Source organism: Macaca nemestrina, chromosome 17, assembly GCF_043159975.1.
Source record: "Macaca nemestrina isolate mMacNem1 chromosome 17, mMacNem.hap1, whole genome shotgun sequence".
NCBI lineage: Eukaryota > Metazoa > Chordata > Mammalia > Primates > Cercopithecidae > Macaca > Macaca nemestrina.
In genome coordinates, this window is record NC_092141.1 from 66563798 (window position 1) to 66576307 (window position 12510).

The window sequence follows — 12510 nt, forward strand, 5'->3', positions numbered from 1 at the left end:
CCTACTAAAAATACAAGAATCAGCTGGGGCCGGGCGCGGTGGCTCAAGCCTGTAATCCCAGCACTTTGGGAGGCCGAGACGGGCGGATCACGAGGTCAGGAGATCGAGACCATCCTGGCTAACACGGTGAAACCCCGTCTCTACTAAAAATACAAAAAACTAGCCGGGTGAGGTGGCGAGCGCCTGTAGTCCCAGCTACTCGGGAGGCTGAGGCAGGAGAATGGTGTAAACCCGGGAGGCGGAGGTTGCAGTGAGCTGAGATCCGGCCACTGCAGTCCAGCCTGGGTAATAGAGCAAGACTCCGTCTCAGAAAAAAAAAAAAAAAAAAGAATCAGCTGGGTGTGGTGGTGCAGGTCTGTAGTCCCAGCTACTTGGGAGGCTGAGGCAGGAGAATCACTTGAACCTGGGAGGTGGAGGTTGCCGTGAGCCAAGATAGCACCACTACACTCCAGTCTGGCGACATCGAGACTCCATCTCAAAAAAAGACACTGGGTGATGGATGAGGGGCTGGGAAAATGTTAAATCTGCCTTAGTGAGGTTTACACTGCCTCTGTCCTTAGCTTGATAATCCCTGTGAAGAATTGTGTAGCCTCCCTGGCTTCTACCCATTACGTGCCAGGAGAACCTCTGCTACACTCTGCTCCTCCTTGTGACAACCAAAAGCCCCTGAGTGGTGGGGATCACGTATTTTTGATTGAGAACTGCTAACCTGAAATTCTCAAACCTTAGCACAGATAGAGATCACCTGGATGGTTTGTTAAGCCACAGATTGCTGAAATCCTGCCCTCAGACCCATCCAGGAGGTCTGAGTTTTAGGAAGTTTTCAGATGACGCTGGTACTGGTGCAGATGAGGTGGGGACCACCCTGGAGAGCTGCTCCTGGTGGTAACGACAGATGCCAGTGGTGAAACCCTAAGCCTAGAGCTGCTGTTTAATAGGACGAGGGAGTGCTCCTCAAATGGCCTGGCTGGCGGAGACTTGAAGAAAGTGACGAAAGGGGCTTGGGCGTTGGGCTGTGCCGCTACTGTGCACTACTGTGTTTGTGCAGGAAAGACCTGTGGCTCTTAGGATCTGGCATTTTACCTCACAATGGACTGCAGCTAGCCATGTTGCATGGATGAAATATGTGTTCCATCTGAACTGGTTCTGTCACTAGAGGGAACCAAGATTCAAACAGGCCAGTTTGCCAAGTCTGCTAGGTACCACACTTGCACTTGGGAACCGGAGGGGGCGGGGGGGCGGGAAGGGGCTCAAAGTAGGATTGGTGAGTAACTGGAATAAACCTTGGGCTAGGTTATTAGGAAACTTTTTTGAGAGGGAGTTTTGCTCTTTGACCCACCCAGTCTGGGGTGAGGTGGTGCCATCTTGGCTTACTGCAACCTCTGCCCACCCTGGGTTCAAGCAATTCTCCTGCCTCAGCCTCCCAAGTAACTGGGACTACAGGAGTGTGCCACCACACCCAGCTAATTTTTGAATTTTTAGAAGAGACAGGGTTTCACTATGTTGGCCAGAATGATCTTGAACTCCCTGATCTCATGATCTGCCCGCCTCAGCCTCCCAAACTGCTGGGATTACAGGTGTGAGCCACCACATCCAGCCAGGAAGCTTTTTAACTTGAATCTTCTCACACTTAAGTATTAAGGCATCTCTGTTGAGACAGACTCCTATTAAGTAGCTTGCCTACTCAGGGTCAAACCCAAAGTTTAAATACTGTTCCTACCAGGTTTGGATCCATGCTTCTCCGATTCCTAGCCCTGTGACCTTGGGCATGTTTCTAATGCTTTGTGCCTCAATTTTCTCAATCTGTAAAGTCAAGAAAATAGAACCAACTTCATGGCATTGATTTGAAGAGTTAATTCACGTAGAGCACAAGGGTGTTGGCCACATAATAGCTCTCGGTGCTGGGCAGTCTTTTTTTTTTTTTTTTTTGAGACGGAGTCTGGCTCTGCGGCCCAGGCTGGAGTTTAGTGGCGCGATCTCAGCTCACTGCAAGCTCCGCCTCCCGGGTTCACGCCATTCTCCTGCCTCAGCCTCCCAAGTAGCTGGGACTACAGGCACCTGCGACTGTGCCCAGCTAATTTTTTTTATTTTTTATTCATTTTTATTTTTTAGTAGAGACGTTTCACCATGTTAGCCAGGATGGTCTTGATCTCCTGACCTCGTGATCCGCCCACCTCGGCCTTCCAAAGTGCTGGAATTACAGGAGTAAGCCACTGCGCCCGGCGGTGCTGGGCACTCTTAACAGTTTTCTGAATTTTTTCTTTTTTTTTTTTTTTTTTGAGACAAGAGTCTTGCCCTGTCACCAAGCTGGAGTACAGTGGCACAATCTCAGCTCACTGCAACCTCCACCTCCCAGGTTCAAGCGATTCCCCCATTTCAGCCTCCCGAGTAGCTGGGATTACAGGTCTGTGCCACCATGCCCGGCTAATTTTTAGTAGAGACAGCGTTTCACCGTGTTGGTCAGGCTGGTCTCCAACTCCTGACCTCAAGTGATCCGCCCGCCTCAGCTTCCCAAAGTGCTGGGATTACAGGCATGAGCCACCGCACCCAGGCTTCTTTTTTTTTTGTTTGTTTTTGTTTTTGTTTTTTTTTTTTTGAGACGGAGTCTCGCTCTGTCGCCCAGGCTGGAGTGCAGTGGCCGGATCTCAGCTCACTGCAAGCTCCGCCTCCCGGGTTTACGCCATTCTCCTGCCTCAGCCTCCCGAATAGCTGGGACTACAGGCGCCCGCCACCTCGTCCAGCTAGTTTTTTGTATTTTTTTTAGTAGAGACGGGGTTTCACCGTGCTAGCCAGGATGGTCTCGATCTCCTGACCTCGTGATCCGCCCGCCTCGGCCTCCCAGAGTGCTGGGATTACAGGCTTGAGCCACCGCGCCCGGCCAGGCTTCTTTTTTTTTAAGAGACAAGGTTCACTGGGTTGCCCAGGCTGGCCTCGAACTCCCGGGCTCAAGCCTCGAACTCCTGCCTAAACCTGCTAGAACTATAGGCACGTGTGGGCCCAGCTGCTGGGATTGGCACTTTTTTTTTTTTAGTCGGAATCTCGCTCTGTTGCCCAGGCTGGAGTGCAATGGCGTGATCCGGACTGGCTAATTTTTTGTATTTTAGTAGAGACGGGGTTTCACCATGGTGGCCAGGGTGGTCTCATGATCCACCCGCCTCGACCTCCCAAAGTGCTGGGATTACAGGCGTGAGCCACTGCGCCTGGCAGTTTTGTGAACTTGAACTATGGGCTTTATCTGTCCTGATTGTGTTTCTCGTTCATTCAGCAATTATTACTTTATTTTTTTATTTTTATTTTTTTTTTTTTTGAGACGGAGTCTCACTGTGTCGCCCAGGCTGGAGTGCAGTGGCTGGATCTCAGCTCACTGCAAGCTCTGCCTCCCGGGTTTTTACGCCATTCTCCTGCCTCAGCCTCCCGAGTAGCCGGGACTACAGGCGCCCACCACCTCGCCTAGCTAGTTTTTTTTTTTGTATTTTTTTTTTTTTAGTAGAGACGGGGTTTCACCGTGTTAGCCAGGATGGTCTTGAACTCCTGACCTCGTGATCCGCCCGTCTCGGCCTCCCAAAGTGCTGGGATTACAGGCTTGAGCCACCGCGCCCGGCCTATTACTTTATTTTTTGAGGTGGAGTTTCACTCTTGTCACCCAGGTTGGAGTGCAACAGCACTATCTCGGCTCAATGCAACCTCCGCCTCCCGGGTTCCAGCTATTCTGCCTCGGCCTCACAAGTAGCTGGGATTATAGGACTGCACCACCACGCCCGGCTAATTTTTGTATTTTTTTAGTAAAGATGGGGTTTCACCATGTTGGCCAGGCTGGTCTCCTGACCTCAGGTGATCTGCCTGCCTGGGCCTCCCAGAGTGCTGGGATTACAGATGTAAGCCACCGCGCCCAGCTCATTCAACAATTATTTTATCAATGTTGATGTGCCCAGCATTATTCTAGGCTCTAGGGAACTAATCCATTGACAAAGCAGGGTCTACCAATGCGCTTGTCCGAGATTGCTGGGAATGGTTGACTGGGGCCAGTTTGCAGTTGCTGTGAGGTGGCTTTCCTTGAGGCACCATGGCTGAGTGAAGTCGACTTTGATGATCAAGAAGGCTCCTCCCAGGGATGGGGAGGCCTCAGCAGGGGGCAGCATGTGAGCGCCAGAGGGCAGGGATTTCACGGAAATGAAAGTGGAAGCAAACAGCCTGCGAGCAGAACCTCCTGAGGTGTTCGGGTCCTGCTGGGGCTGCGAGAGACCAAAGCCCTTGGAGGGGACGGGTACAAACAAGAGTTCAGTTGTGGTGGATTCTGCCAGTGTGCCCAGCTCTGAGGCCTCAGCTCTTGCCAAACAGACCCGAGACCCATGTCAGCCCCGCTGAATGCCGTAAGTGAGGAGGAGGGAGTTGGGAATTGGGGAAACAGGAACAATCCTTTGTCTAGGAACCCACAGATATCTCACGGCCTGGCAGCCAAGCCTCTCCCTGCCCATCTCAGGCCTGCTGAAGGGCTGGGGAGAAACACAGGGCTGGGATTGCCTCTGCCTTGTGGAGTCGGTTCCCTAACCTATTGCCTCAGACAGGAGGAGCTCATTAAATCCTGTGTGTGTGCACTTCTCTGGAGAGAGAATCCGTAGTTTCCATCAGATACTCAAAGGGTTCTGTGACCCAAATAACAATTGTTCTAGGCCAGGAGTGGTGTCTCATGCCTGTCATCCTAGCACTTTGGGAGGCCTGGGCAATACAGTGAAACTCCGTCTCTACTAAAATACAAAAAATTAGCTGGGTGTGGCGGTGTGCTCCTGTAATCCCAGCTACGTGGGAGGCTGAGACAGGAGAATCACTTGAACCTGGGAGGCGGAGGTTGCGGTGAGCCGAGATTGTGCCACTGCACTCCAGCCTGGGTGACAGAGCGAGACGGTCTCAAAAAAAAAAGAAAGAAACTAAAGGAATTAGGCTGGGTGCAGTGGCTCACGCCTATAATCCCAGCCAGCACTTTGGGAGGCCAAGGCGGTTGGATCACTTGAGGTTAGGAGTACGAGACCAGCCTGGCCAACACAGCAAAACCCCATCTCTACTAAAAACACAAAAATTAGCCAGGCGTGGTGGCACACACCTGTAATCCCAGCTACTCGGGAGACTGAGGCAAGAGAATTGCTTGAACCTGGGGTGCAGAGGTTGCAGTGAGCTGAGATTATACCACTATGCTCCACTCTGGGCAACAGAGGGAGACTGTCTCTCTCTCTCTCACACACACACACTATCTATCTATCTATCTATCTATCTATCTATCTATCTATCTATCTATCTATCTATCTATCTATCTATCATCTATCTATCGTAAGAATCACACTAGGTAATCCATAGATTGACACAGTAAAAACTTATCCCACTGCTTAGCACCTACAGAGCATTCAATGTGTTTCTTCTTGTTAATGTTATTATTGCCAACCTTTTCAGAACCCCAGTTCCCCAAGACAATCTTTTTTTTTTTTTTTTTTTGAGACGGAGTCTTGCTCCGTCACCCAGGCTGGAGTGCAATGGCGCGATTTCGGCTCACTGCAACCTCTGCCTTCCGGGTTCAAGCGATTCACCTGCCTCAGCCTCCCAAGTAACTGGGACTACAGGTACATTCCACCATGCCTGGCAGATTTTTTGTATTTTTAGTAGAGATGGGGTTTCACCGTGTTAGCCAGGATGGTCTTGATCTCCTGCCCGGCCTTTTCTTTTTTTTTTTTTTTTTGAGACGGAGTTTCACTTTTTCTGCCACCACGCCCTGCCCAAATTTTTTATTTCAATTAAAAAGGGGAAGATTAGGGGGCCAGGGTCCGTGGCTCATGCCTGTAATCCCAGCACTTTGGGAGGCTGAGGTGGGTAATCACTTGAGGTGGGGAGTTTGAGACCAGCCTGGCCAACATGGTGAAACCCTGTCTCTAGTAAAAACAAAAAATTAGGCCGGGCGCGGTGGCTCAAGCCTGTAATCCCAGCACTTTGGGAGGCCGAGACGGGCGGATCACGAGGTCAGGAGATCGAGACCATCCTGGCTAACATGGTGAAACCCCGTCTCTATTAAGAAATACAAAAAACTAGCCGGGCGAGGTGGTGGGCGCCTGTAGTCCCAGCTACTCGGGAGGCTGAGGCCGGAGAATGGCGTAAACCCGGGAGGCGGAGCTTGCAGTGAGCTGAGATCCGGTCACTGCACTCCAGCCTGGGTGACAGAGCGAGACTCTGTCTCAAAAAAAAAAAAAAAAAATTAGAGCCGGGTGCAGTGGCTCACTCCTGTAATCCCAGCACTTTGGGAGGCCGCGGTGGGCGGATCACAAGGTCAAGAGATTGAGACCATCCTGGCCAACATGGTGAAAACCCATCTCTACTAAAAATAAAAAAATTATCTGGGCATGGTGGTGTGTGCCTGTAGTCCCAGCTACTTGGGAGGCTGAGGCAGAAGAATCACTTGAACCCGTGAGTCAGAGGTCACAGTAAGCCGAGATCATGCCACTGCACTCCAGCCTGACGACAAAGTGAGACTCCATCTCAAAAAAAATAAATGAATAAAAAATAAAAAATTAGCTAGGCATGGTGGCAGGTGCCTGTAATCCCATCTACTTGGGAGGCTGAGGCAGGACAATCTGTTGAACCCAGGAGGCAGAGTTTGCAGCGAGTCGAGATTGTGCCACTGCACTCCAGCCTAGGCAACAGAGTGAGACTCCATCTCAGAAAATTTTTTTTTTTTTTTTTTTTTTTGAGACGGAGTCTGGCTCTGTCACCCAGGCTGGAGTGCAGTGGCGCGATCTCAGCTCACTGCAAGCTCCGCCTCCCGGGTTTACGCCATTCTCCTGCCTCAGCCTCCCGAGTAGCTGGGACTACAGGCGCCCGCCACCTCGCCCGGCTAGTTTTTTGTATTTTTTAGTAGAGACGGGGTTTCACCGTGTTAGCCAGGATGGTCTCGATCTCCTGACCTCGTGATGCGCCCGTCGCGGCCTCCCAAAGTGCTGGGATTACAGGCTTGAGCCACCGCGCCCGGCCCATCTCAGAAAATTAAAAAAAAAAAAAAAAAAAAAATAGCTGGCGTGATGGCACACACCTGTAGTCCTAGCTACTCAGGAGGCTGAGATGAGAGGATCGCTTGATTCCGGGAGGTCGAGGCTGCAGTGAGCCATAATCAAGCAATTGCACTCCAGCCTGGGTGGCATTGAGACTTTGTCTCACAAAACAAAACAAAACAAAAATATGGATAGATTTGCTGTGGGGGAAAACTTGGTTATGGCTAGAAGAGGTTTACTTTAGCAGGGACATGCTCTTCCCAGTGCATCACAGTCCCCACCACTCTCTGTCATCCTACATGGCTCTATTAACTCATTGATGTTATCTAACTGGCCCTTAAAGGCACTGTGTTAGCACTGTCTCATTTACAGAAATATGAATAACTAAGGGTCTTTTTCACTATTCATAAACCAGCATTATGTGGTCAAGCTCTAGGTTTCTGCTAAAACTAGACCAAACTCACAACGAATTTATTTGGTGCCCTCTGTAATGTGCTCCTTTACCGTCATTCATTCACTTCATTTCTTCATTCAACACACTTTTTTTTGTTTGTTTGTTTTTGAGACGGAGTCTCGCTCTGTCGCCCAGGCTGGAGTGCAGTGGCGCGATCTCGGCTCACTGCAAGCTCCGCTTCCCGGGTTCACGCCATTCTCCTGCCTCAGCCTCCCAAGTAGCTGGGACTACAGGCACCCACAACCGCGCCCGGCTAATTTTTTGTATTTTTAGTAGAGACGGGGTTTCACCGTGGTCTCGATCTCCTGACCTTGTGATGCGCCCGCCTCGGCCTCCCAAAGTGCTGGGATTACAGGCTTGAGCCACCGCGCCCGGCCTCAACACACTTTTACTGGACACATTTTGTGCCGGAGATCTTGCTGGACACTGGGAATACAGAGATGGTCAGGACAGAGTCCTATCTTTGCAAAAGACCTCATGCTTCTCTGAGCCGAACTTACTTATCAAGATTCCTAACCACAGGGTGAACTCTGCTCTATTCCACAAACAGAGGTGCATTTATTGGTATCTCTGGTGTCACTTCCCTGCCTATGATGTCAGTTCTCTCTCTGGACCCATTCCAGATCACACCCAGCCTAAAAGGCTACTTGTTGTTCCGTGGAAAGTGTAGCAGTCCAGGGACAAGCTAGAATTGATGGGTAAACCACCTCCCCACTCTGGGCTTCATTTCTTCATTGTAAAGCACAGGTTAGCAGGATGGGCTCTGGAGTCAGACAGCCTAGGGCCAAATGACTTTGGGCAAGTCATTTAACCTCTCTGAGCTTTAATTTCCTCATCTATAAAATAAGGATTGGCTGGGCATGGTGGCTTACCCCTGTAATCCTAGCACGTTAGGAGGCTGAGGCGGGCAGATCATCTGAGGCCAGGATTTGAGACCAGCCTGGCCAACATGGTGAAAACCCGCTTCTACTAAAAATACAAAAAGTAGCCGGGCGTGGTGGTGGGTGCCTGTAATCCCAGTTACTTGGGAGGCAGGAGAATTGCTTGAACCCAGGAAGTGGAGGCTGCAGTGAGTTGAGATCATGCCACTACACTCCAACCTGGGAAACAGAGCAAGAATCTATCTCAAAAAAAAAAAAAAAAAAAAAAGAAAGAAAGAAAGAAAGAAAAAATTTAAAAATAAATCAATAAAATAAGGATCATAGGATATCTATCTTATAGATACCCTGTTGTTCTAAGAATTGAATGAAATAATTCATCAGGGGGCCGGGCGCGGTGGCTCAAGCCTGTAATCCCAGCACTTTGGGAGGCCGAGACGGGCGGATCACGAGGTCGGGAGATCGAGACCATCCTGGCTAGCACGGTGAAACCCCGTCTCTACTAAAAAAATACAAAAAACTAGCCGGGCGAGGTGGTGGGCACCTGTAGTCCCAGCTACTCGGGAGGCTGAGGCAGGAGAATGGCGTGAACCCAGGAGGCGGAGCTTGCAGTGAGCTGAGATCCGGCCACTGCACTCCAGCCTGGGCGACAGAGCGAGACTCCGTCTCAAAAAAAAAAAAAAAAAAAAAAAAAAAAGAAATAATTCATCAGAAAGGCTTAACACAGCGCCTGGCATATAGTAAGTACTTAGTAAAAGTTAACAGTGTTACTGTATGACATTTTGCAACTTGTCTCCCCTTCTCTTGGAGGTGTCCCTAACTGGGTTAACCCCTTTGGGATTGTCCCTCTTCCAAACTCTGGCTGCCCTTCACAGTCAGTGATGTGATCATGTACTATTTTGAGCACTGTTTGGCAGGCCTGAGGGCTGTACCCTTATCTTCCACTGTCTGTGTCAGTGCCCAGCACTTCCTAGCAGGAGCTCAGTGTTTGTTGAACTCTAGATCTGTGGTCATGAACAAGTCATGGACGCTGCAAAGGCTCCTGCCCTTTCAAGAACAGCTGAGATGAGCCCAGCCAAGCCCTGGGTGGAGGGGTTGTTCTTTTTTTTTTTTTTTTTTTTTTTTGAGACGGAGTCTCGCTGTGTCTCCCAGGCTGGAGTGCAGTGGCGCGATCTCGGCTCACTGCAAGCTCCGCCTCCCGGGTTCACGCCATCATTCTCCTGCCTCAGCCTCCCAAGTAGCTGAGACCACAGGCGCCCGCCACCACGCCCGGCTAGTTTTTTTTTTTGTATTTTTAGTAGAGACGGGGTTTCACCATGTTAGCCAGGATAGTCTCGATCTCCTGACCTCATGATCCACCCGCCTCGGCCTCCCAAAGTGCTGGGATTACAGGCTTGAGCCACCGCGCCCGGCCGTTGGGTTGTTCTTGAGCTTAGCATCAACTCTGCTTCTGGAGAGTCCAGAACAGGCCCCACTTCCCCTGGGCTTGTTGATTCTCTGGAAGGGCAGGTGGAAGTCTCGTTGTTTCCTTCTGCTCCAAAAGGCCCTCCACGCCCTTCAGGAGGAGCAGGCCAGACTCAAGATGAGGCTGCAGGAGCTGCAGCAGCTGAGAAAGGAGCTCGGGGACGCCCCCAAAGACAAGGTAAGGTGGGAGACCTGGTGTTGTCTGGTAAAAACGAGCTGGCGAGGCCAGGTGTGGTGGCTCACACCTGTAATCCCAGCACTTTGGTAGGCCGAGGTGGGCTGATCACCTTAGGTCAGGAGTTTGAGACAAGCCTGGCCAACATAGTGAAATCCCATCTCTATCAAAAATACAAAAATTAGCTGGGCATGGTGGCGCATGCCTGTAATCCCAGCTACTCAGCAGGCTAAGGCAGAAGAATCATTTGAACCCAGGAAGCGGAGGCTGTAGTGAGCTGAGACTGCGCCACTGCACTCCAGCCTGCGTGACATAGCGAGACTCCTCAAAAAAAAAAAAAAAAAGGAGGCCGGGCATGGTGGCTCATGCTTGTAATCCCAGCACTTTGGGAGGCCAAGGCTGGTGGATCACCTGAGGTCAGGAGTTTGAGACCAGCCTGGCCAACAGGGTGAAACCCCGTCTCTACTAAAAATACAAAAATTAGCCGGGTTTGGTGGCACATGCCTATAATCCCAGCTACTTGTGAGGCTGAGGCAGAACTGCTTGAACCTGGGAGGTGGGGGTTGCAGTGAGCCAAGATCATCGTGCCACTACACTCCAGCTGGGTGACAGAGCGAGACTCCCTTTAAAACAAACAAACAAACATACACACACACAAAAGAGCTGGGGAGTTCTCAGTTTTATTCCTGGCTCTGCTACTTCTTTGCTATGTGACCTCCAGTATGTTACTTGAACATCTGTAAAGTAGAGCTACCCACCCCCCAGGACAAATTAAGATGTTGTATGTAAATGGCCCGGTATGGACCAGACCTGCATTCATCCACTCATTTATCCAGCTTTTCTTTCAGTAAATGTATTTATCTCCAGCACTCAGCATCAATGGAATGGGATTGGAGATGCCTTCCTCCTAGGTGGGAGTGAGGAACACTCCTACTCCCCTCCCCTACTTCCAGGTCCCATTTTCAGTGCCGGAGATCCCCCTGGTGTTCCGAGGACACACCCAGCAGGACAGGGAAGTGCCTAAGTCTTTAGTTTCCAATTTGCGGATCCACTGCCCTCTGCTTGAGGGCTCTGCTCTGATCACCTTTGATGACCCCAAAGGTGAGCTCATGGGGAGCCTCAGGAGGGAGGTGGGGAGGATTCCCAGTACTGACCGTTTCCCCACCACCCAGTGGCTGAGCAGGTGCTGCAACAAAAGGAGCACACGATCAACATGGAGGAGTGCCGGCTGCGGATGCAGGCCCAGCCCTTGGAGCTGCCCATGGTCACCACCATCCAGGTGACAGAATGACAGAATCCTGGGGCATGAAAAAGGTGCCATGCACCTGGGCATGGGAAAGTGGAGCTGTGTCTGGGACCACCCCTTGCTGTCTCCCCCTAGGTGTCCAGCCAGTTGAGTGGCCAGAGGGTGTTGGTCAGTGGATTTCCCTCCAGTCTCAGGCTGAGTGAGGAGGAGCTGCTGGACAAGCTTGAGATCTTCTTTGGCAAGACTAGGAACGGAGGTGGCGATGTGGAGTTTCGGGAGCTGCTGCAAGGGAGTGTCATGCTGGGGTTTGCTACGGATGGAGGTGAGGGTCATGCAGACCTCCTGCAGGGGAGATGAGGGTACAGGGTGTGGAAGATTAGGGTACAGGGTACAGAGAGAGGAGAGGGCTTGATGCTAAAGGTCCACCCCTCCTTGTTCCCCACAGTGGCCCAGCGCCTGTGCCGGATTGGTCAGTTCAGAGTGCCACTGGGTGGACAGCAGGTCCCTCTGAGAGTCTCTCCCTATGTGAATGGGGAGATCCAGAATGTTGAGGTAAGTGGGAGGGGTGGAGAACAGGGGCTGGGCTGGGTAACCCGTCTGCCTGCCAGGAACTTGCCCAGTGAAGGATCAGAGGCCCCAAACCCCACTGACCTACCCACGACCAGCCTCTCCAGGCCTCCTGACCTCATACCCCCATGGGGCACTGCCTGCCCTACCCCCAGCCCCCAGCCCTTCTCCCATGAGCCTTTGCGATCTCCTGGCTCCTTTTCCAGATCAGGTTGCAACCAGCTCCGCGCTCAGTGCTGGTGCTCAACATTCCCGATATCTTGGACGGCCCAGAGCTGCACGACGTCCTGGAGGTCCACTTCCAGAAGCCCACCCGTGGGGGTGGGGAGATAGAGTCCCTGACAGTCGTACCCCAAGGACAGCAGGGCCTAGCAGTCTTCACCTCTGAGTCAGGGTAGGGGCCTCCCCTTCTCATCCTCCCCACCCCACGGCCAAGGATCTCACACGGGGCTGGGCTTGGGTGCCCATGTAGGAGGTCTTTATGTTCACCAACAGGGAGGGATCACACATTGAGAAACACTTTGCCCGGAACAGTAAAAACGGCCTGCACTCCATGATGTTCTTCCTCATTTCACTCATGAAAGGAAACGTGATTTGGGCATGTAAAGAGATGGGGGTGGGAAGAAGCCAGATCTTCTGCTGGCAGCGCTGGCCTTCCAGAAGCTCACCTTCCCTCCACTCTCAGAGGCAACAAGCAGGAC

The 12510-nt window shown here is 51.4% G+C and overlaps 1 protein-coding gene across 2 annotated transcripts; it reads left to right on the forward strand.

Annotated features, from left to right (window-relative positions):
• The first annotated feature begins 4156 nt into the window (after positions 1-4156).
• LOC105472079 (interferon induced protein 35) lies at positions 4157-12361 on the forward strand. 2 transcript variants are annotated; one of them, XM_011725025.2, is made up of 7 exons: positions 4160-4370; positions 9901-9999; positions 10950-11097; positions 11169-11275; positions 11378-11564; positions 11688-11794; positions 12016-12361. In XM_011725025.2, exons 1-7 carry the CDS (start codon positions 4350-4352, stop codon positions 12205-12207), a joined length of 861 nt encoding a protein of 286 aa, XP_011723327.2. In that variant the 5' UTR covers positions 4160-4349; the 3' UTR covers positions 12208-12361. The 2 variants fall into 2 exon arrangements, with proteins under 2 accessions (XP_011723328.2, XP_011723327.2); XM_011725026.2 differs by lacking the exon at positions 11688-11794 and having other exon boundaries at positions 4157-4370.
• The last annotated feature ends 149 nt before the right edge of the window (positions 12362-12510 follow it).

Bases quoted from the DNA above. Each gene is read 5' to 3' on its own strand.
- LOC105472079 (XM_011725025.2), top strand. From the start codon at position 4,350: ATGTCAGCCCCGCTGAATGCC. The intron at 10,000-10,949 runs GTAAGGTGGGAG...CCCTACTTCCAG, and splicing joins GGGACGCCCCCAAAGACAAG to GTCCCATTTTCAGTGCCGGA. The intron at 11,565-11,687 runs GTGAGGGTCATG...TGTTCCCCACAG, and splicing joins GGGGTTTGCTACGGATGGAG to TGGCCCAGCGCCTGTGCCGG.